The sequence below is a fragment of the Agelaius phoeniceus genome, chromosome 19 (genome assembly GCF_051311805.1).
Source record: "Agelaius phoeniceus isolate bAgePho1 chromosome 19, bAgePho1.hap1, whole genome shotgun sequence".
Classification (NCBI taxonomy): Eukaryota; Metazoa; Chordata; class Aves; order Passeriformes; family Icteridae; genus Agelaius; species Agelaius phoeniceus.
In genome coordinates this window covers 4,889,196-4,911,146 of record NC_135283.1, presented here as the reverse complement: position 1 = coordinate 4,911,146, position 21,951 = coordinate 4,889,196, and the positions used below count along the sequence as shown (strand labels likewise).

General features: G+C 43.7%; 1 protein-coding gene across 1 annotated transcript; it reads right to left on the bottom strand.

Annotated features, from left to right (window-relative positions):
- Positions 1-1,372: 1,372 nt before the first annotated feature.
- Positions 1,373-21,946, bottom strand: ACOX1 (acyl-CoA oxidase 1). Its single transcript, XM_054644866.2, has 14 exons — positions 21,736-21,946; positions 20,587-20,746; positions 11,969-12,129; positions 10,187-10,294; positions 9,587-9,706; positions 8,294-8,409; positions 7,930-8,099; positions 7,467-7,629; positions 6,540-6,730; positions 5,776-5,955; positions 5,046-5,151; positions 4,817-4,960; positions 3,849-4,055; positions 1,373-2,896 (listed from the first exon to the last, which is right to left on the bottom strand). The coding sequence occupies exons 1-14, from the start codon at positions 21,848-21,850 to the stop codon at positions 2,846-2,848; spliced, it is 1,992 nt and encodes a 663-aa protein (XP_054500841.1). The 5' UTR covers positions 21,851-21,946; the 3' UTR covers positions 1,373-2,845.
- Positions 21,947-21,951: the final 5 nt, after the last annotated feature.

Sequence of the window (21,951 nt, the reverse complement as noted above, 5' to 3'; positions counted from 1 at the left end):
GATCCCAGGGGAATGCCCCATGGCCTCTCCCTTTATTCAACTAAAGCCAAAAAAGGACTCCTCTGTCTCCTCTTTAGACATAAACCTCTGGTGTTTGTGGATTAATTTTCCTAACAGTTGTTATATTGTAAAAGAGGTTAAAAGGGTTGTTAAAAGAAATCCGGTACCATAACACATCTCAGTCAAGTGCAGCACCCCAAAGTGAAACGAGCCAGCCTGGACAGAACTGTAATGGCCAATCAAGCGCCTTAGACCTTCATGCAAAGGAAGGATCCAAACAGAAACCAATCCAAAGGGACAAAGAACAGGATAAAAAGGGGGATCTGAGCCAGGGAAGCTGTGCCCTTCCCCTGGAGCATCGGGGCCATCGCTGCTGAGCAGCCCCAGCGCTGGTGCTGCTCCATCCTCAAGGGAACGCTCCTGCCCGGCCCGGGCCCCCTTGCTTTGGGCCTTTCTTTTTATTATAATAAATGCTGAAATCACTTTAGTACCGGGAGTCTGGTTCCGTTTTTAACAGCTTGGCACTGAAATTGCTCCTGCACCTTAAGAGGCTCAGCACTTGTGGCAGTGGCACCATTGTGTTGATGGAAAGGTGGATGAGGCTGCAGGGCAGAGTTTGAACACTGTTTGCTGACCCTGAGACACAGCAAATCACACCAGGTGTGGCATTCAGGCATTGCCACCCACCACAGCGAGGTAAGAAGTGCACAAAATCCTCACCAACAGCAAGGAAGGGAACTGTTTCCCAATACATCAAAATATGAAATGGAAAACAACTCTCCTTCTCTCTGTTTCCATTTCTCCAAAAATGAATGGAAAACAGCTTGTGTGAATTGAGGCTGCTGCTGCCCAGCCCCATTGTCAGACCTTGCTGTGGGCACTGATCAGCCTTTGCTGCTGTTGGAGCTGCAGTGACACCGAGCAAATGCCACAGCCAGCCCTTCCCTGTGCTCCCCTGGGGATGGGGCAGCAGGAGAGGCTGGATCCCCTGGGATGGGACAGGCAGCCCCATGGGATGGGCCTGGCTGCCCCACAACACTGCAGAGCAAAGCCAGGACGGTCACACTATATAAAACACCAAAATCCAGTTAATTTGAGGTCTTCTGAATACTTCATTCCCATTAATTTACATGAGATCTACTCAAGGTAATATGTGAAAAGAAAGACATTTTGTCTGAAAACACATTTTTTGTAATTTATTAGATCTGTACACAGCTAGTGCTGTTCTCATTAGCATATTTTTAACCTTTTAACCTCTGTCCCCCCTCCCCAGGACAGCAGCCTGTTCCACTGGACACAGGGAAGGCAGAGCCCTCAGCCTCCTCTGGCATCCTGAACTTCCACAGGACCTGAAACACTCGGCAGCCAAAAGGCAAGTTTGATTAGTTTATTTAAAATTAAACATTTCTTTCTGTTCAGCTACTGCACGTGGAGCCAAACCTTGTGTCTGATCATTGTTAGTGCCAGAAAACTGATTCAAAATTAGAGACTAACAGAGCCCAAAGCTGCAGAGAAGCAGCTTCTCAGGTGTTGCCTCAGAACTGCAGGATTTGGGTTTATGCTGAAGCTTTTAACAATTTTAACTCAGACCTGCCCTTCTCTAGTGTGAAAAGGTTTTATGGTTACTGGACAGAGTTACTGGTGTGGAAAAGCAGCAATGATTTTGCTTGGTTGTAGTTGTATCACTGATTTCCCTGGGCAGCAGGATGTTCTCCTCCAAGCTGAATTCTTCCTGTTCCATCAGACAGCACCGTGCAAGGCCCAAGTCGGTATCAAAACAAAATTAAGCAAATCAGAGAAAGCTCCTTGGAAATGCATGGGTAGGAAAAATAACAAAAATCTGGACACTTCACTTGGGATTGTCATTTTCTTGACAAATGCATTAAAAAGCCAGGACAACATCCCAGAAAAATCAGAAGACCTGAGGATGTTGGTCAACTGATTTCTGCCCTCCAATACTGGCTTCATCATTCCAGGTCAAATTTGCAGTTTTTACCACTACATGTGGTTTTTGTCCCACCAAATCAACATAAGTAACATTTGTAAAGTGCTTTGAGATAGTGCTAGAAAATGCTAAGAGTGAAAAGAGGGGCAGAACATCTGTTATCAGCACCCAGCTGATTACTGTGAGTTGGTTTTATCCTCAGAGCAGCATCACTATGTTCTCCTTTGACCTCCTATTAACCAAGAGCTGGCACAAAGGAAAAAGGAGTTTGTGCAGGGCAGTGAAAAAAGGAAAACAAAGGAAACACAAGGATTTCTTCTGGAAAGAGGCCTGAAGCAGAGCTCCAGAGAAGGATGAGTATTTACTTCCCAGATCCATCAGGAAAACACACACAGACTCACATGCACAGAGCTCTGCAGGAGGCTTCACACAGCACAAACATTGGCCAAATGAGGAGAGAGGTGGGGCTAATTAAAAAAAAAAATAATTAAAAAATCAAGACACTGATGCTTTTTTTGAGGGGAGGACATAACTGCTCACCAGAAGCTACTGCCTGAGGGCTGTCAACTATGTCATAGTGAAGCCCTGCCACCTTTTCCAGTTGACAGGAACTCCTCTCTAGTTAGCAGCTTCACAAAAACAATCCTTGTATAAATCCATAAAGCTTTCCCAGATTTTTAAAAGGTTAATTTTACCATTATAATTGCACTTTAAAAACAGGCATCAATCCCTACGCACTCTCCCCAAACACCTCCTCACCTAAAAGAGGAAAGAAAGGCTACAATTATGCACTGTTCTACAGCTACTGGATTCAAAGGTTTGATTTAGGTGCCTGAAGGAAGGATGCAAACACCCACTTTCCAGGCAGGGCAAGAGTGCATTTTAAAAAACCTGCAGGCTTCACAGCTTGGCTTGCATTGGCTTCAGGTGTTTGTGGAAAGATTCATGAACCTGCAGGACAACAAGACAAGAGGTTACAAGGTCAGGTTTGATCTTTGAAACAGTTTTACCTCCTCACATCTTGCAGTGTGTTTGTATACTAAGAATATTTGAATCAGAGGCACTTTGGAGATTTAAGAACAGCCAGATTACTTCTATGTTTCAGGGTCTACATGATACAAAGCATGAGGATATAAAAAACAGCCTGCCCACTACCTTTCTTTTAAGAAAGAAATGCAAGATTTATATCCATACAATTGTTTGGCATTTTAATTACAAGAAAACTGGTACAGGTTTCCTAAGGAGCTGTAATGAAGCTCCTAAGCCCCAGTGACTTCAGAAGTACAGAACAGTGAGCAAACTGGTGGGATTTAACTCCAGCTGCAGTCTCTGGCAGCCCATTGCAGGGGATACAGTCTGCCCTCATCAAATAAAGGCACCAGGAAACAGGATTTACCATTCTGGCTGATGGAGCAGGGACATTTCAGTTTATTTTAGCTCAGTTGCAGCTCCAATCCTAGGCCAGATATACAACATCTGACACCCAAGTACTACAGGGGGGCAATTCACTTTCTCCTCCACTCACAGCTACGGCCTGAAGAGAGGAAGATTAGCCAGAAAATGGGCAAGGCTTCCACAGCTACTGTCACTAAGCAGAATCAACAGCAAGTGATAATTGCTTTTGAATTCACTGAGATACTTCAGTTGCTTCTCTGTGGAGTGCACCATTTCCTCACTCAACTGAGAAGCTCAAGAGATCCCACAGGGATGAATGCAAGGTACACCTGGGAGAGAAAACTACAGAGAGCAAACTGAAAGTAGGTTGTTAGTTTTGGTTCATTACTACTTGTGACTTTTCTCCCCCCTTCCTCAATTACCTGTTGAGATCACTGGAGCAGAACTAACAACCCTAAACTGAGTTATTTCTCTGGTCATGCGAGAAAAAGAAGAGAGGTTTCTTTACCTGTGTTTTGTTCAGTGGGGATTTCTTTGCCCACTCAAACATGTTCTCGTAGACGTTGCCATCGTAGCGGCCGAGCACAGACCCCAGGTGGACATCATGGAAGTCAAAGGAGTCCACCAGTGCCACTGCATTGGGACGAATGACAGCCAGGAGCTCCTTCACGTGTTGGTTCACTTGGGTTATCTGGGCACTGGTCAAGATACCCGCCTTGAGAGGGGAAACAAGGATTACACAAGTCACAGATCCTTCCCTTCCCCAAGGTCTCACACAGGTCAGCTTTCCCACACACAAAAATGCAAAAGTTCATAAAACATCAAGAGTTTTTTTTTCTTCACTAAGCCATTTGCCACAGTGCACAAGCAGAAGGAGATGCCCTCCATATTCCCTCCATACTGGGAGACTTACTCTGTGAGTACCTATAAGTTAACTGCAGCAGCAAGTTTCCTTGGAGAATATACGTGTAAGGGTATTAAATTGTGCCTGGCTTCAGGGAAATTTTTAGTAAACAGGAAAGAGGAAAATGGGAAGACAAAACATACCACATCTGCCAGAAGAGCAAACAAAACAATGCTGCTCAAACTGACAGAATGAAGAGAATAAAAGCAATGCCTGACAGTGTAAAGCCATTAACTGAAGAATGGGTCAGAATTTGGAGCACAAGATCCCCTTTCAGGGATATTACCTGTGGAGTACATCCAACTGTAGGTCCTTTATTAATTCCTTGTTTTTTAACACACAGCAGCCGGTCACCAACTGGAAACTATTTCAGCTAAACCTTGGCACATGCCTGGTTTCCACAAGGAAAACCCAACAAGAGCCTTCCAGCAGGCCTGCAGTGCAAATGACTCTCTGGCAGCCAACAGCCAAGAACTTACACCTCTAACATCCATACAGCTTGGCATTTAAAGCACATTTGCAAGCAGTGAACCTGGCTTCAGAGATCTGGAGTGCTGGAGGAAGGCACCAACCTGCAGGAAATCTCCTGCATTCCTGCTGATGCCAAACAGGGCGTACAGGAGGCACAGCTCGGTCAGCACCGCGCGCACGGCAGCGTCACCAACCTCGGCCAGCTTGGCTGTGAACAGCTTCACCACCACATAGTGACAGTGGGCCTGCAGGAACCAAAGAGAGTCAGTCAGGGACACAGAAACATCAGGAGCTCTCACAGCATGTTTCTTTAGCAGGCACATCACTGACCTCTGATGCCCGCACAAGATCAACAGAAGTTCTGTTCCAGGCATCCTCCTTGCTCTTTCTGTGGGTCAGCTCAGCTTGCAGATTCTTTGCTGCAGATTCTACAAGCCTGTTTCACATGAGGAAGAAAAACAGCTTAAATAATAACATCACATTAACAAGATGACATACACTGAATTCATACATGTCAGTCATGGCACACGAGCTCAGAATTCTTCTCATGTGCCATGAGTGAAGACAGTGACTGGAGTGACAAGCTGTGCCTCTATAACACCAGTAATCACTGCTGCAGCTACAACACAGCTACAGAGGGGTAGGAGGACTTCTGACAGCACACATGTGGTGCTTCAATACCTACTCACAAGTAGGTGTCTGTTCTACTCTCCCACTTCCCTCACAATGAACTTTAATATCAGGATTGTTTCTCTCCAGAGAGATCTCTGAGTAGTTGGTATTTGTAAGTTTGAATATACTTTACATATAAATAAGAAAAAGATACATCCCAAAGGATTGAGGAGCAGAGTAACCAGGCTATGGGCAGGCTGTGAGCAGCCTCCTGCAGCCTCCAAGCCCTTAACCCTGACCCCAACCCAGTAAAGTGTGTCACTTCCTGAAAGCAACACACAGATCAAAGCTTTGCCAGCCACACCTCGAGAGCCCAGCACAAACAGGGCAGTCATCACCACCACCTCACCCAGTTTTTCTTGGCTCAGCCCAGTCAGTGTGAGCTCACCGGGCAGCACGTGACTTGTAGGCCTCCACCAAGCTGGTGGGGTCATTGATCCTCACGGTGACAGTCCTGGCAGCCACGTGCTGGGGCTGGATGCGCTGCCTGGAGAGGTCGTTCAGGTAGGACACCATGCCACTGACCTGCTGTCCAGAGGTCACCTGGGTGTAGCTTTTCATAAGGAACCTGAAAATAGAGACAGCAGATGGCAGCTCTTACTCATGAGCTGTTTGAATGGACAAAAGTCATCTCACTGAGGCTCAGGCCAGAAAGCTTATCTGTCAAAAATGGGGCAGAGGACAGAAACATGACACCACTTTTGTGTTAATACAGACACTTCTGCTCATTACTTTGTCACCAAATTCACTGCAACCAGTCAAATAAAAGACTCCTCAACACCAATTTAGTGTTAAGAAGGGCATCATTTATTACCGGTGTCTGGTTGCATGGGGGTAACTCATCCTTGTGTGCATGTGATTTTTTACAAGTGTGTTGCTTACATACAGTCACTACATGCATATTATAATTAACTCATTACCATAAAACCCTCCCCACGTTCCCAGACTGAGTCCTTGTTTTGGCTGTAGCTGCATTCCTAAGCCAGATGTCTCCCCCTTATCTCCCAACTGTCCTTGCTGGGATAGCAGATTCTGTTTTTCTGGCCAAAGTTACACACACACAGCAGAAATCAAATTAACCCTTTTGGTACCAACTTCAGCCACAAGGACCATGAGGAGAGGCTGGAATATGCCTGTGCAGAGGTCCCATACCTGGCAGTCTGCAGCATCATGACAGTGTTCTCCCCCTCGTAGGTGCAGGACGGGGTGAAGGTGACATAGATGTCAGGAATGCCACTGCAGCGGGAATAGCCGTGCCCGCCACACGCCATCCGACACTCCTCAATGCCAGCATTGGCAGTCCAGGAGGTGAATGCCTTCAGCCCCGCTGTCAGGGCGTGCAGCTGAGGGGAAACAGCAAAGGCAGCTTTATTTTCCAATCTTAGCTTGCACACATACATGTTAAGGACTGCAACTCCCAGAAAAAAAATGTGAAGTCAACACCATTCTTGTGCTGTTCCACAGGTTTTTGTTTTCCCTGAAGGAACTGTTTCCTGAGCCAAATATTTATATGAAAACTATTACAAATATTTATATGAAAATATAAAAATATTTCTATTTCCTTGTACATGGAAAGACTTATTTAAAGTATTAAAATACCTTCTTCCATTCCTTCTTCCCCTACACATTTTAGGTACAAGACTGTTTTCAACTGCTCATTGTCACAAACCCTGACAGAAAATTAACATTTTACAACCCTAAACCCTCAGTATAGTACTGATACTTTGATCAACACACCTGTTCTACCCTAGGCACTGGGAAGAACAATGAAGAAGTTACAGCACAAGCACAAGACCAGTCTTAACTCCCAAACAGTACTCCATCATTCCTGGAAATGCACCTTTTGAATAAAAATATATTCCCAGTAGATTTCTCACTGTGAATTACTCCCTGTTTTTTATAAAGTGCTAAATGAATAGAGCAAATAAATGTCACCAGCATATTCTGGACTGGGGGCTTCTTAAACTACAGAAGACATTTCATGAGTGAAAGCCAAAAGGTTCAATGCCTCTTTTTCCATGATGTAAAGAAACCTCACAAAAAATCAACCAGCACTCTGGTTTCCAGAGGACACAGTACCTCTGGCAGCTCACTGAGGTCCCCCTTGCTGATGTCCCCATTGATACGATGATAGGTGTCCTTTATGTAGGCTCCCACAAAATGGAAGGCGTATGCTGTTGCCAGGAGAGGAAACAGTTTGTATTGCTGGGTCTGATAATCCAGGATCTGGGGTTCTGGTTCCCTGGAGCAAAACACATATGAGTTAGCATGTCAGTGGTAGCAACCTGCTGCAGAAATCCCATTTATCCCTACTCTAAGTATGTTCACCATCCATAGCAAGCCAGACTCTCTAACACCATCCAGCAAAAGCCTCTGGCAGGGGAGGACATTCCAAGAATGAAAGACTATGCACTCCCCAGGACAAACAGTGTTTTGAAACCATACTGAATGCCAAAGCAAATATCAGCCACAGCCCCATTCCTCCCAGTAGTTCAGAATTTTCCCTCAGCAGTTTGGGCTGCTCTGGGTCTCCTGCACTCACCCTGGCTTCAGCTCAGACTGGTGTCTGACGGCGCTGTAGCGGATGGCGATGGTGCAGGCCCGGGACAGTGAGCGAGCAGAGTCACCCACGATGAGGGAACGGATGAACACCATGGTCCCATAGGTCAGCTTGTCACTGACTGGTTTCACATAGGTGCCATCTGGTTCAACCTGCCAAAAAATAAAAGATTAAAAAAATACAGTCTATTGATTTGTGAAGTTTCCTCCCTTTCACATGTTCACACTCTAAACTCATCAAGCAGCATTTACAAGCCACCCACAATCCTTTTGGTGCAGTACTCAAGCTCGCAGGAGCATTCAGTGTGCCCATTTCTAACAGCAGATGCTGAAGCTCACTGCTTTACCTGGGCATATTTCATCAGCATGTTTTCCCGAGGAATTCGGAAGTTGTCCATTTTCAGGTAGCCATTATCCATTTCATCATAGCCAAACTTGGGGCCAATGTCACCCACTGTAATACCTGTCACAGACAAAGCCACTTGCATTAAGAAATAGGAACTAAACAGCACACAAAAGGTTCAAGCCTTCTCCAATATGAAGACTGATTAGTTTTCTAGCAAGTTATGAAGAGTTAACAGGGACCTTAATCACTGATGGAAAAGTGGTGTCCTGGTTTTGGCTGGGATAGAGTGAAATTATCTTCCCAGTGGCTGGTACAGTGCTGTGTTCTGGATTTAGCACAAGAACAATGTTGATAACACACTGATGGTTCAGCTGTTGCTGAGTAGCACTTGCACCAGATCAAGGACTTTTCAATTTCCACACTGCCCCAACAGTGCGAGGCTGGGGGGACACAAGAAGCTGGCAGGTGACACAGCCAGGACAGCTAATCCCAGCTGGACAAAGGGATATTCCCCACCATGTGGCATCATGCTGAACAATAAAACTGGGTGAAGCCAGCTGGGGGGGATGACAGCTCCCTGCTCAGGGACTGGCTGGGCATCAGTCATCTGCTGCTGAGCAATCACACAGTGATCACCTGCTCTGCATATTCTACTATTGTTATTATTGTTGTTGTTGTTACTGTTATTATTTTAAATTTCTCTTCCTTTTCTGTCCTATTAAATTGTCTTTGTCTCAGCCTATAAGTTTTACCTTTTTCACAACTCTTTCCCCCATCCCTCTGTGTGGAGGAATGGCTGTGTGTGTTTAGCTGCCTGATGAGTTAAACCACAACAACTGGATATCAAAACATGGGAATCTCCATCATTTCCATGCAGCCCTACTATCCACTCACTGCAGGAGCTGTCTCTAAAGTTCATCCAGCTCACTTCCAGCTAAAGAGGGATGAAAGCTCTTCTTCCTCTATCAGAAAGCAGGATTGTGGAATGCATAGCTGGGAGACACTGGGGCAGAACCAAATCCCAAACTAAACTTCACTGGGGTAGAACCAAATCCCAAACTAAACTTCACTGGGGCAGAATCAAATCCCAAACTAAACTTCACATTGAAGGCCTGGTAGGAAAGATGATTTAGTGGTAGTTCAGTTGTAAGAAAGACTCATTTAAGCCCTGTGATCTACCAGCTGAATTCAGCTTCTGAAATAAGCCATGGACTTTAACAAGACACAGCAGCTGTATACAGCCAGAGAGAAACAGATGTCATCTGTAATCTACTCCCTGAGTGTGAATTTGTACCTGGCAGAGGTTCATGTGTGCCCAGCTGCCGGATGGGGACAATGAAGGCGTGCAGGCCTTTGCACTGGCCCTGGGTGTAGAGCTGAGCCAGGACGATGGCGTGGTTCGACGTCTTCCCAACTGCAACGGGAGCAGGACTCAGCACAGAAACACAGTCAGACACACTCACACACTGAGTCTTTCTTCTGAAATAACCCCATCACATCATGCACTAGAAAACCAGACTGACTCCACTGGATGTCACCCCAATTCTACAGATCTATGACAAAATGTTGCTCAAGTCAATGGAAGTTGCACAACACAATTTTCTTGACTATAAAACACGGAATCCTTGGCACACCCATCAGTGAAGCAGAAGGAACTATAAATAATTTGATACAACAATCAAAAATTACACCAAATCCACAGTGTGAATGGTTCTGAGCAACAGTCCAGAGCACACAATGTTTAGCAGGCTCTGATAAGTCTGCTTGTTATGCAAGTGACTGGCTCTCAACCAACTCTTTGGATCAACTTTCAGTCATCACTCTGCAGATATAACACACATAGCATCACCTCCCTGAGTTTCTCCATACACCTTCCAGATTTAGACACACTTACGTCCACCTGGCCACCACTTAATGGAGGTGACAGTGGGGCTGTTGAGGATGAACTCCTGTGTAGAGGGGTCATAAGTGGCTGTTGTTTCCAGGCCCCGAAGATGAGTCCCTGGAAACAAGCAAACACATCGTTTTGGCAGGAAGTCAGTCAAAAAACAGAGACAAGGACAGAACTGGGCAATGGAAAGTGGATCTCCAGTAGTAATGTTTGAATTTTAATTCTGCTTTTAGGCTATATGTATAAAAAGCTAAATATCAACAAGTTAGGGAAGAATGAGTGAGGGTCAGACCATATTCTGGGACCGCCAATTCTCAGAAAACATTAGTTTTTTTCCCCAGTGGTCTAAGACTAGTTTTCCAAGCACCTCCAGTCTGACACCTTTTTGCTGTCACACACCAGAAGCCCTTTCTCATTCAAAATGTTCCACAGGAACACAATCACCTGAATTTCACTAAAATGCAAAATAAAACCATTCAGTTCTCAGCCACAAGACAAAATTAACATCACCTCTCCATTCCCTCATCAAGCCTACATTCTCCTCCTACTTGATGGAGCTGATCTCCCAGAAGAGATCATCCAAAACTCCAAGAGAGCAAGTAATGGCATGTGTATGCCCAGTGCTGATGCAGGTAGATGAAGAGACTGCATAAAGATGGAGATAATTCCAGGAACAGTCTTTGTCTTCTGCCCTCAATGCTTCACTTTCCACACACCTGTCTCAGAGCAGTGGCACTGCCCCTGAATGCTTTAAAAACTCCCAAAGTCCCCAGGCCTACTTGCTTAAACTAGACAAGCTGTGAACACTCCTGAGAGTCTGGACTTACAGGGCAGGACAAAGCTCCAACAGGAAAAAGGAGATCACCTTGCAACAGGCACGTTCCCAAAGCATGGAAGTAATGACAGATTTCCACAGGCAGCTCAACACAGACTTACTCTGCTGACAAAGGATCTTCAAACCTCACTAGTTCCAAGAGATTCTCCTCAGACTTGCAGTTACTTTATGCTTCTCACAGTCTCTACGTTTTCCCTTCAACACAAAGGTGAATCCCACTCATTTTTAGAAAATAATTCTCATCTGCAACTCTGAGATGACCAAAATTAAAAGTTTCCCAAGGCAGAATATCCTCCCTTTGAAACTTGAATTAGAAGTGTTGCAATCACAATACTGCTGGAGTTATCAAAATCCATTTCAAAGCTTGAAAGCAAAGGAATAGCAACGAAAAACAAAGTCAACATGAGACAGAGAACTCAAAAAGCCCAACACACTTCACAGTCAGTTAAAAAGAACACATGGGAGTGAACTAAGGGGGAAAAGCTCCCCACAGAACATAAGCATTGGAACCAAGGTTAATCCTGAGGTGAACAAGCAACTCTTTAATTTTTTGGCATCTCTTTCACTACCTCAAAGCTCTGTCCTTTTGTCTTTACACTGAACATTAATTAGAGCAAAGCAGAACTCCAACTGGAAAGAACAGCAAGTGTAAAATGAACAGATGGCACCAAACTGCCAGCACCAGTGATGGGCAGTAATGATACTGGTTGGAATGGCACAAGGAGCCATTCCTTATAGAGCTGCAGACATCCAACTCTCCCTTCAGAGGAAGAAGGAAGCAGCACATGGCATAATGCTCCATTAACCCTTGCAGAGGCTGTCCACCTTCCCCTACAACCACAGCAGGCTGTGTAAAACTGTGGGACACACACACACTGCTCTACCCAGGCACAGGAATCCTCTGCACACAAAGGCATTCTCAGAAAGAGCATTTACTGGGTGTACTGTACCATGGCCCATCTCAGTCTGGGCATAAGTGCCAATGATCTCCAGGTTCCAGGCAGGCATGAAGAAGCGATCCTGCTGCTCTGGGGTGGCCTGGGTGAGAAGAGTGGGGAGGAACATGCCCAGGTGAAGGTCCAGAGGCTCAGGCCGTCCGCGGTGAACAAAGCTGTGAAGAATTGTCACGGGATGGGAGCGTGAAGGGAATGTTAGGGGAGGGAAGCAAGCATGAGGATTCATGGTGGAGATTCAGGAAGAGACAAAAAGAAAAAAAAAAAACGATTCATGTGTCAATCAGAATTCAGCAAGTGTATTTCAGAGTACCAGAGCACTGTCCTTTTCTCAGGCTGAGTAATAAGAAATTGCACTCACTTTGAAATAAAAATGCTGCAAGGCATTCTTTGTAATCCTGCAGAAAGTGTACCTGCAACATTCCCCTATTTTTGATGCACTATGATTGATTAAAAAAAAAGAATGAATCCAAACCAAAAGATGGACCAGACCTTCTGGTTTGAACATCAGAGCATCCCTAAGTTCAATGGGCTGAGGCAGTCAGCTGAGAATGTCAGTTTGTTGGAGATGTGATGTGGCTGAATGCAGTGTGCTTTCAACCAAATACAGAAAGTCCACCTTTTTTTTTTTATTACATGTTTTGAAGGTAGAATCTGGTGGAAGTCCCAGTTTATCCAGCTAAATAAGTTAGGTTTTCAACAAACTTTATATTTTTTTTAAAAAGACAAATCCTAACTGGCTGTACTATTTACTCTAATTTTTAAAAATTAATTATCAGACACAATTAGTGTACATGGCATTTCAAATCAACTCCCTTCAAACTTCTGCTATTTTAAAGGACTTTCTTAAAAGGACAGTGCTCTGTATGTGTAAGACAAAGTTACACATGAACAACTTGGGAAGAAAGCCAACATTTCTGAATTTGTAAATCACCAACACATATTATCTCCAATTAAACATATTGCAGTAGAATTACTTTTTCTCCATGTTCTGTCAAGCACCACTGTGACGTAATTAAGTGGTCTATTAAGTTTTTCAATATAAAGAATTAATTAATTATTAAATCTTAAAATATTGGCAGCTTTGAGTATTAAAATAGTGGTGATAGATTGAGGACAAGTACCTCCATCTGGCTCCTTTATGTATGAAATAATTTAATTGGGCTTTAACAGGAATATATATATAAAAATATTTAAATTATATGCATTATGGAAAGAGCACTGGTCTGAGCTTGGCTCAAACTCATCTGATATTCTTAGCAAAGTGATAACAATGCATCCTTGTGTTCTCTAAATACACATTAATATGAACTAGTTCTGTCCCAGGCCTTCCTAAGAACTGCTTTTTGATATTCTCAGACTCCTATAAATAAATTGAACTATCTAATAAACCAGCAGCAAGGTTTTCTAAGCTTTCTGACTGCACAGTCACCAAGCCCAACAGGGGACTAATGGCCTACCAGGAATACCAAATTTAAATGAGTTCAGTACTGGTGAGAAGTACTGAACAGCTACAGCTGACAGCCAAAGAGTGACCAAAGAAAAAAAAAAGAAAATCCTTATTTACCAGCAGTAGTTATAAACCAGATAGAAACAGCACAGGATTTTCACTTGTTTCATTTTCAGCCCTGTGCTATTTGTGTTTTTTCTTTATTTGATTTTTCTTTTTTTTTTTTTTTTTTTTTGAGAGACAAAGAGACTCCTTCACTATGAAAGAGGTTAAAATCAACACAGGCTGTCACACATACAGTCACCAAGATAAAACTGAGTAACTACCCATCCAGGCCAGAGTTCTATTCAATAATCCAGAGGTCTGCTTCCCCATCACCAGATTTTAAACATCAAGATTAAATTAAGCAAAGCTCAGTGACAATTACTGCAACAGCTTCATTGATGAAATATCAGATACTCAACATTCACAGCAGGAATGCCAAATGTTTGCATTTTAATTATTCAGCATAGAAAGCATATCTACTTCACTGTATTCCATTTAGTATCAAAATATCAATTTAACCATGAAACAACATGAGAACTATAAGGAAATCAACCATCACCAGGCAAGAAAGTGCAATGATCTAATGTGAAATCAGGAGTAAAACCAATCACTGCAGTGTGGATGTGACTGATTTCAAGCAGCTGGTGTGAGAAAGCAAATAAGGCCAGCAGGCACTGATTGTTGCCATTCAATTCTCTCTCAGCTTCTGGTGTTGAGCTGGGTTTGTTGAGCAGGACAGGGTTTCTTCCACTGAGTCTTCTACAAATGTTTCAGCATTGCCATCCAGCAGTGTCCAGACTGACACCTCAGTTTTTCCCACTTCAGATGCCAGCACAAGCACTGGAGTCTCTGTTAACTATTCTTGCTGGTACTTAACAGCCATAATTCCAGGTTCTGGGCCAAGACACTGTTTTTTGATGATTAAATGTTTTTCCACTTGAAGCAGTGAAAGTTGCTTTCAACACAGCAGGAATAGGATGGTTTTTTTCTTTGTAAACAAGACCTTGCCAGGAAACTGTACAGCTGCAGTGCAGCAGCATCTGGAAGAGAAGTGCCTGGGGCAAAGCATACCTGACTTTCAACCAGAACTCACAATCTCACCATGCTCCACTGCTCCTGTAGGAATGCTCCTGACCTGTTTGTGCAGCCCAGCCATGCACTGAGGGCTCTGGCAAAAATGTCCCAAAATCTCGCAAAAGAAAAAAAACCACAGTACTGTTCATTGACACAGTCAACTGGTTCAAGTGAAATTCAGATTCTCAGGGCTTAGAACAACCTCCTCATTTCAAAACAAAGGTAACAACTACCCATGCAGAGATCAGCTAAGAGGTGCATTCTGGAAAAGACCAAAAGAAATCCTGGGATTGTCAGGATGTGAAATGAGGCGGCTGTCTGGCTACAGACATCAACCATTAACTGAGGAATTTTACCTTTCCCCCTTTTAGACTGACCCAGGGAACATGAAGAATTTACCCAGTGGAGTTAGAGAAAAGAGGTTACCCATTGATCCCTGCAGGGAACTAACCATGTCCCATTTCGGTTTGGGCGTAGGTGCCAATTATCTTGACTCCACGGACCAGGGGCAGCCACTTCTCCTTCTGAGCAGCAGACGTTTGGGTCTCTATGGTTTTGTGAAACATGCTGAAGTGGAGACCCATAGGATCAGGAAAATTGCCCAAGCATGTTCTACAGGAGAGAAATAGAGGGATCTGGATCTCAGTCTTACTGTTACCATGAACCTGAAAGGCTTTTCCCCAATTGGAGCATAAGATAAATAATCTCTTTGCCTCATTCAATCTTTTTTTTTTTTTTTTTATCCCACAAGCAACCTCCAAATGTGGAGGCATCAGAAGCAATGCTAATGGGGAAACAGATGTTTCTTCCAGGCATCTTCTTCACCCCATGAATCCTGCTGTTGCTATGTAACTGGAAAAAATATTATTCTACAAAGGTTCATGAGCAACTTGAAACTAAGGACATGAAAACCAAAATATTTTCTCCTCCATCTCTCAGGCTTTGTGAGAATAAATCCCACTGCTGCTGGTAGCCTACAACTAGGGCATTATTAGTTAAAAGAAATATGTATTACAAATGAAAAGGTTTCTTTGGTGACTGAGTTCTTTTTGGACCAGCTCTGTATTGCCTGCAGCTGCGTCTATCAGTTGTAAGATCTGGAACTCACCTTCAATTAAAATTACCATTACAGTCTAGTGCTGGAGGGAATGGAAAGAAAAATCAGACATTTTGGGAGTGCTTCACCAAAGCAGAAGTTATGTCATGAAAGAAAACTCTAATCATCTAGTAGCCACAATGCCAGGCAAAGCACATTCTCAATTAAAACATCTTCCCTTCTGCAGCTTGAACAGTTTCTTCATCTTCAATCTACTGCACACAAATGTTTATTCCATCTAAACTCTAAGATAGAGGAGTTAAAAATGAGCCCTCTGCATAAATACCATAGGGGATGTTCTGCACATCTTGTCCATGCAGCAGCATTTGTGACTGACATTTTGCACCATGCAGAGAGTAAATAATTGATAATTCAACAGCAGCTCCTGTACAGGCTGTGAAAACCAACCTTAGAGTGAGAGACAAAGCACCACTGAACTGCACATTGCCTGTTTGAAATGAACAAGACTAAATGAGCCATGGATTTTTCCAGGAGCAAAACTATTGTAATCAAGTAATCTAATGCTGGTGATCAATGTATGAACTGTGCTTTAAGCTGGTGTGGTGTGCAGGTACAGTGTCTGAATTCCTGGAGTCAAGGCACACAGTTCTTTCACCAAAAATATTCTTACCTACAGCAGCAGATGTTACCAAAGCTGATGCTTTCAAGGTGACCAAGGGCTTAAAAATGTTGCAAGGACATCAAGACAGAACTTTTTAACACTCTTGTGGTTTTCTAAGTAGGTCATTCTTTTAGCCCAGGACCTATAGAGCAACAGCAGCATCCTTTTCTTCCTCATTGCCTGCAGCACAATTATTGTGCACCTACTCCCAAAAAGGACAAATCTGCAGGGAGAAAATGAGTGCTGACCTTGAAACATGAAATTTCAGGGCTTGGGAAGAGCTTGAATGGGTCTTTGCAAATTTTCAGCAGTCATGGAAAGAACTTGAGAAAAATGTGCAGCCCATGCTTTGCTGTCAGAAAAATCAGGTCAGACATTGCCTCTTTGAAGGTAATGCTCCAGGAAAACATCTCAGAAATCTTCTGAAAGGTCACACCAGCAACTTTCACTGCCTATGAGGAAGTTTAATCAGAAGTGCCAGATATTGAATGATTACTATTACCTTCTCTGACAGGAGGAAGACAACAGACATTCTGCAAGTGGATGCTTTAACACCCCTGTGTCATGGTCATGATGTTTCTGTAGCCGGTTGTGCAGGATTTTAACAGCTTCTTGCATTAACTAAGCTGAGAATTAAATTACAGCAGAAACTGTTAATCTCTGCATACTCCACACTGAAGAATTAGGATTTCCTTAATGTGCCTTTTAACAAGCTGAATGACAATGAGAGAGAATCCTGTTTTCCTCTAGACAGACACAGGGCAAACAGAAGAGGTACCAGCTGTGAAGGGAGGAACAACAGGTTTTCTTCCCTACTGTTTCTTTCTCTGAACTCTTACTGCTTCCCGTTACAATTTCAACACTCCCAGCACCTGGATTGGCTGTTCTCCAATTCTGCTCTCTGCAGTGTGTTACAGTTCAAATACTCTGCTCCAAGACTGATGGTGGCAGTGACCATCTGATCAATGCCCAGCTGCTCTGAGGTCAGCCTTGCTACAACAACCAGTGTCACAATGAGGCTGCAGCTCCAAATCCACTTCTGGGAGAAGGCTGTGTAGTAATATGTGCTATGGCAATACAGACCTTCCCAGATTTCACAGCAACCAGTGCCACCCACACAGTAAAAGGCACTTTATGTGACAGGTGTGTCACTGTCTCAAGAGAGAGAATGACAGAAGCAAACCTGCATGTTCAGAGGCTCCAAAGCTACAGGAACAGCTGCAAAGCCATCCTCAGGCTGCAGAACTGGGTCACAGAACAGGGGCACTTACTTTACATTAGTCTGTGTGCAAACTTTGCTGCTTTGGGCAGTTCTTGAAGTTACTCTTTCAAGGATGAGCATGAAGGGTCATCCCAGGGGAGAGGGAAGGAGCAGGAGCTGTATTTGAGCTGTGCTAACTGGACTTCAGAGCTAACAACTGCTCTGGTAATAAACTCCTGTTCCAGCTCTATCAAAGTAAGATTAATCCAGACTCATTCACTCTGCATTAATTTAGCAGAGGCAAGTAGGGCCCATAGTAGAGTTTTTCTGCTTTGGTTTGCTCAAAGCTACTCCAGGTCCTAATTTAAAGCTGTAAGAACAAATTCCAACAGGGAAAGTGCACACTCATGCAATGCTTATGAACACAGGAATCATCTGGTGACCAGCAGCTCTCAGATCTTCTCTTCTTCTGTGACCCAGTTTGTCTCAACTGTTTTTCACTTCTTTGTTTAATCCCATTTTCCTCAATGAAAGTTAATTAAAGTTGAAGGTGAATTAAAACTGAGCAGCTCACTCTCTTCCAAGAGTGTTGGAGCATCACACCAGAAACATTTCCCATTGCTGACTTACATTTTGCTGCAGTTAGACTGTAAAAGAAATCTGAAATATTGGCACTTTTTGGCTGATGGCCTTCAAAGCTGTAGTCACAACAGCTGCAACTGCAGTGTTGAAATAGAAGAATTACTACATGAAAAGCAATTAAGTATATTTAATAGATCCTCTTATGATTTGGAGTCCAACAAAGCCCTTTGGAAACAGGAAGGAGGAGCATTCACTTGAACATGTCACAGCAGCAGCAGCAATTGTTTAAGTATATCTTCAGGGCAGTGAAGGAAGCAGCATTTCTCCTCACCTACTCATAAATCAAGCTATAAAGTTGGTGAGTCATGTGCAAAGCTACCTAGAGATATTCTGGCACTTTAGGAAAGCTACAGAAAAAAATTCTTTAAAATTGCATATGTAAATCCTTTTGGGGATAACTGACAAAATTTCTTAAGCTTCCATAAGTAGAAATGTCAATCACAATAAATACAACTTGACATCTGAATCAAGGATGTCAGTCTATTTCATAAACTTTTTTTGAGGCATGTTGCAACACCATATCCATTCAGTTTTCAGTTTGGAAAAATGAATAAGCCCAAACACACTTTCTCCAGGTCAGCTTTTGCACTAATGAAGTCACTTCCAGTTAGCACCAATTAGCATGTTTGGATATGGGATAGAAATAAACATAATTTTGTCAGTTGGGTGCAGTCCACCGAATTAAAAAAAATCTTTAACACACAGCAGGTGGGAAAGTGGGGACAGATGTTAAAATACAAATGAAATCAAAGGATGAAAAAATAATCCTTTAATTTAATCAATTTTGAAAGCAGCAGCAAGCCCACATCCTCCCTTGCCAACACCACAGATTTTAGTAAAGAAGTAATTTCAGAATATCAACAGTGTACAGTTCTTAGTGCAAACACACCTCACCTGTAGGCAAGAAGTTTGTGCACTGCTCTCCTCTCTGTTACACGTTATTACAGAATAAATATGGTAAATAAAATAAATAAAAAATGGCAAATAAGTCAGTCTACAGTAACTGCAATTATATTTTGAAATCCTGAATGGTGGCAATTAGATTTTACCTTGGAAAAAAGTAAGCCTTTTTTATTGTCTCTGTTGGTTTTGGACTGTGAATTCTGACTAGTCACACCTGACCATTCATGCCACGTTAGATATGGAGGTACTATTTGGTATCTATAGGAAATACTTATTACACCTTCATTCACTTAAGAATTGCTGACTCCAAAGTAAGGTTATGGAAAGACAAAACTAGAATCTGTCATTTGACTACTTCAGAAAAGCCTGTTTTTATATAATATCGTCACTTAATAATGCTACAAAAAGACAGAAAATTTGTCAAAATTTTCCATCTGATAGACTGGATAGACTTTGCTGAATTTTCTCTGTAGAAATAAATAAATGAAGAAACTTCCCCATCACTTTCAATAAACCTTGTGTAGGAAAAAAAAATTATTAACTTTGGCTGTGCAGCACCTGAATAATCTCTACTGTCACTGAACTTGTTCCCTGTAATCACTGCCCACCAATGATGATTTTTAAATTGTTTACATTACTTCCACGAGAATTTTCATGACACAGGTCAGTGCAGACCAGTTTCTCTGAAAGTAAAACCACAGTGCACAAGATTACTTCAATTTCCTTGTGCCAAGGGTCATGCCCTGGGGCCCATGACAGCTTTTCTACAAAACCAGTCAGAGGGGGCTTGTGGTTCATTATTTAATGTGCCAGAGGATATATATCCATGGGATTATGACAGATTTCTAGATCTGTGTAACTTCTCTGTTATCAGTTTCTGTTTTATTAAATCAGAAAGAGTTTAACAGAATTAGGGGGAGAAATACATCAAAATCGGGAACTGAGTTCTAATTTCTTCAGGAAGGAATGAAAACTCACATGTAAAGGCAGTCTTATTTTCATTAACTTGATCCAAAGGTGGTACTATCAGATAAACCAAAGGTCAGGTACAACAAAAAGCCTCTGGGTCAAAGAGAACCTCTGGAGCTCAGAGGAGGGAGCCAGAACAGTGATACACAAGAACTTATAAACCATCTTGGAATAGTTTCAAGTATCTCTGCAATGTGACTTTATTGGGTCTAAGTGCAAAGTGAAGTAATCAGCTTTTAGAGATTTCATCAGAAGCTGCAAACTCATCAGATCTATTCAGATTCAAAGTAATTCAGTATGATTTTTTTATTCCTTTTGGGGAAAAAAAATCTGACTTCAAGTTCTGTTTTTTAGTTTCTGCACCACACATACAGAACAGTGTTAATGTTATGTATGTTAATTGTTAATGTTGCATTTCTCATAAAAAAAACCCTATGAAAACACAACATTCAGGAATTCAGGGTTTCCTTTGAAATTCACTGAAGCCAGACTCGAGTGGGCATTTATACAGGTCTTGAGCTTCCTTTAGACAACAAACATAGGAAAAAAGCACAATCTGGCGTCCTTGGTGACGACTGAAGTACAAGAAGCAACTTTGGATCTTTTTAGGTACCTTTTAAACCAGTAGATCTCCTCGGGATCTGCAATTCCATATTCCCTTAACTTCATCACCATCAAGGAGCTCTTCCTGATGGCTTGCTCATAGCGTTGGCTACGGGACAGGAAGTTCAAATCCTCATGCTGGAAGTCAGGGTCATTAAGAACTAAGGCCTCTGGGGACAGAACAGGAGAGGAAAACAAACTCAGTTTCCACAAATCTCATCAGGGAGTGAGCAACGACCCAGCATTTTACCTGCTCTACCTCAAGGTAGGAGTATAAAAAAATTGAAAATAAAATGAGAGGTTAACGAAATGAGAATGAAATCAAAGCTCTTTGATTTGGCACTCTCATTCCACACATAAACCCCGTTTACAGTTCAAAGCACTCTGGACTTGGCAGGAGGGCAATTCACTGATGTAAGACCAGCGGGCCCCTCAGCAACAGCCCCAGAGGCTCAGGCAGCCTTGTGAACTCTGAACCCACGCAATTCCAGCAGAAGGGCACAGTCATTATTCCCCCTGTGCCAACTGGAAAACAAGGTGCCCAGAGAGCACAGACATTCGGTGTCCCCCCTTTGGCAGCGAAGTTTCACAACAGCAGCCTCTGACAGTCCCAGCCCAGGGAAGAGCCTGGAAGTAGCTCATTAATCTCTCATAACCACATCGTGCCGGTTGACAAACAGATGACATTTGTACAGTTGGGCAAGAGCGTGCTAGGAAGGAAAAAGGAGGGGACAGAGCCCATGGGAAGCTGCCTCTGACCCTCTGGAGGAAGGGGAAACAGAGCAGTAAAAGGACACTGCTCTATCAGGGCCACTCTATATTCTTTCTGAGGAGGAGGGGGACCAGGGCCGTAACACAGCTCCTGTTCCTCTCTAACCCCTTCCTTTATGCTGACCCTGCACCTACAAACCCTCTCCTCACAGCATTCTCCCCTCCTTGAGGTCTCCCCTCTCCACAAAAGCTCCTCCCCACCCTCTCCCGCCCCAGGACCCCTCACAGCTCCGTGGTTCCTCACCCCGTTACCCCCGCGCTGTATCCCGCTCTCCCTGGGTCGCCCCACCACGCAGCCTCTCCCCTTTCCACCCCGCATCCCCTCCTCCCCCTCCGAGCCCTGACCGGGGGTGTCTCTCCCGGTGCCCGCGGCCGGGCCCTCCCTCACCGATCTCCTTGCGGCGGCGGGTACGCTCAGGGCCGCCGTCTAGGATGTGGGTGAGCAGCTCGGGCTGGAAGGTGGCGGCAGCGCGCTCCCTCCGCAGGTCCGCGTTCACCGACATCGCGGCGGCGGCTGTGCCCGATCTCAATCCCAGTCCCGATCCCAATCCCAATCCCGATCCCGATTCCTTCCCGTCCCCGCCGCGCCGGCCCCGCCCCCGCG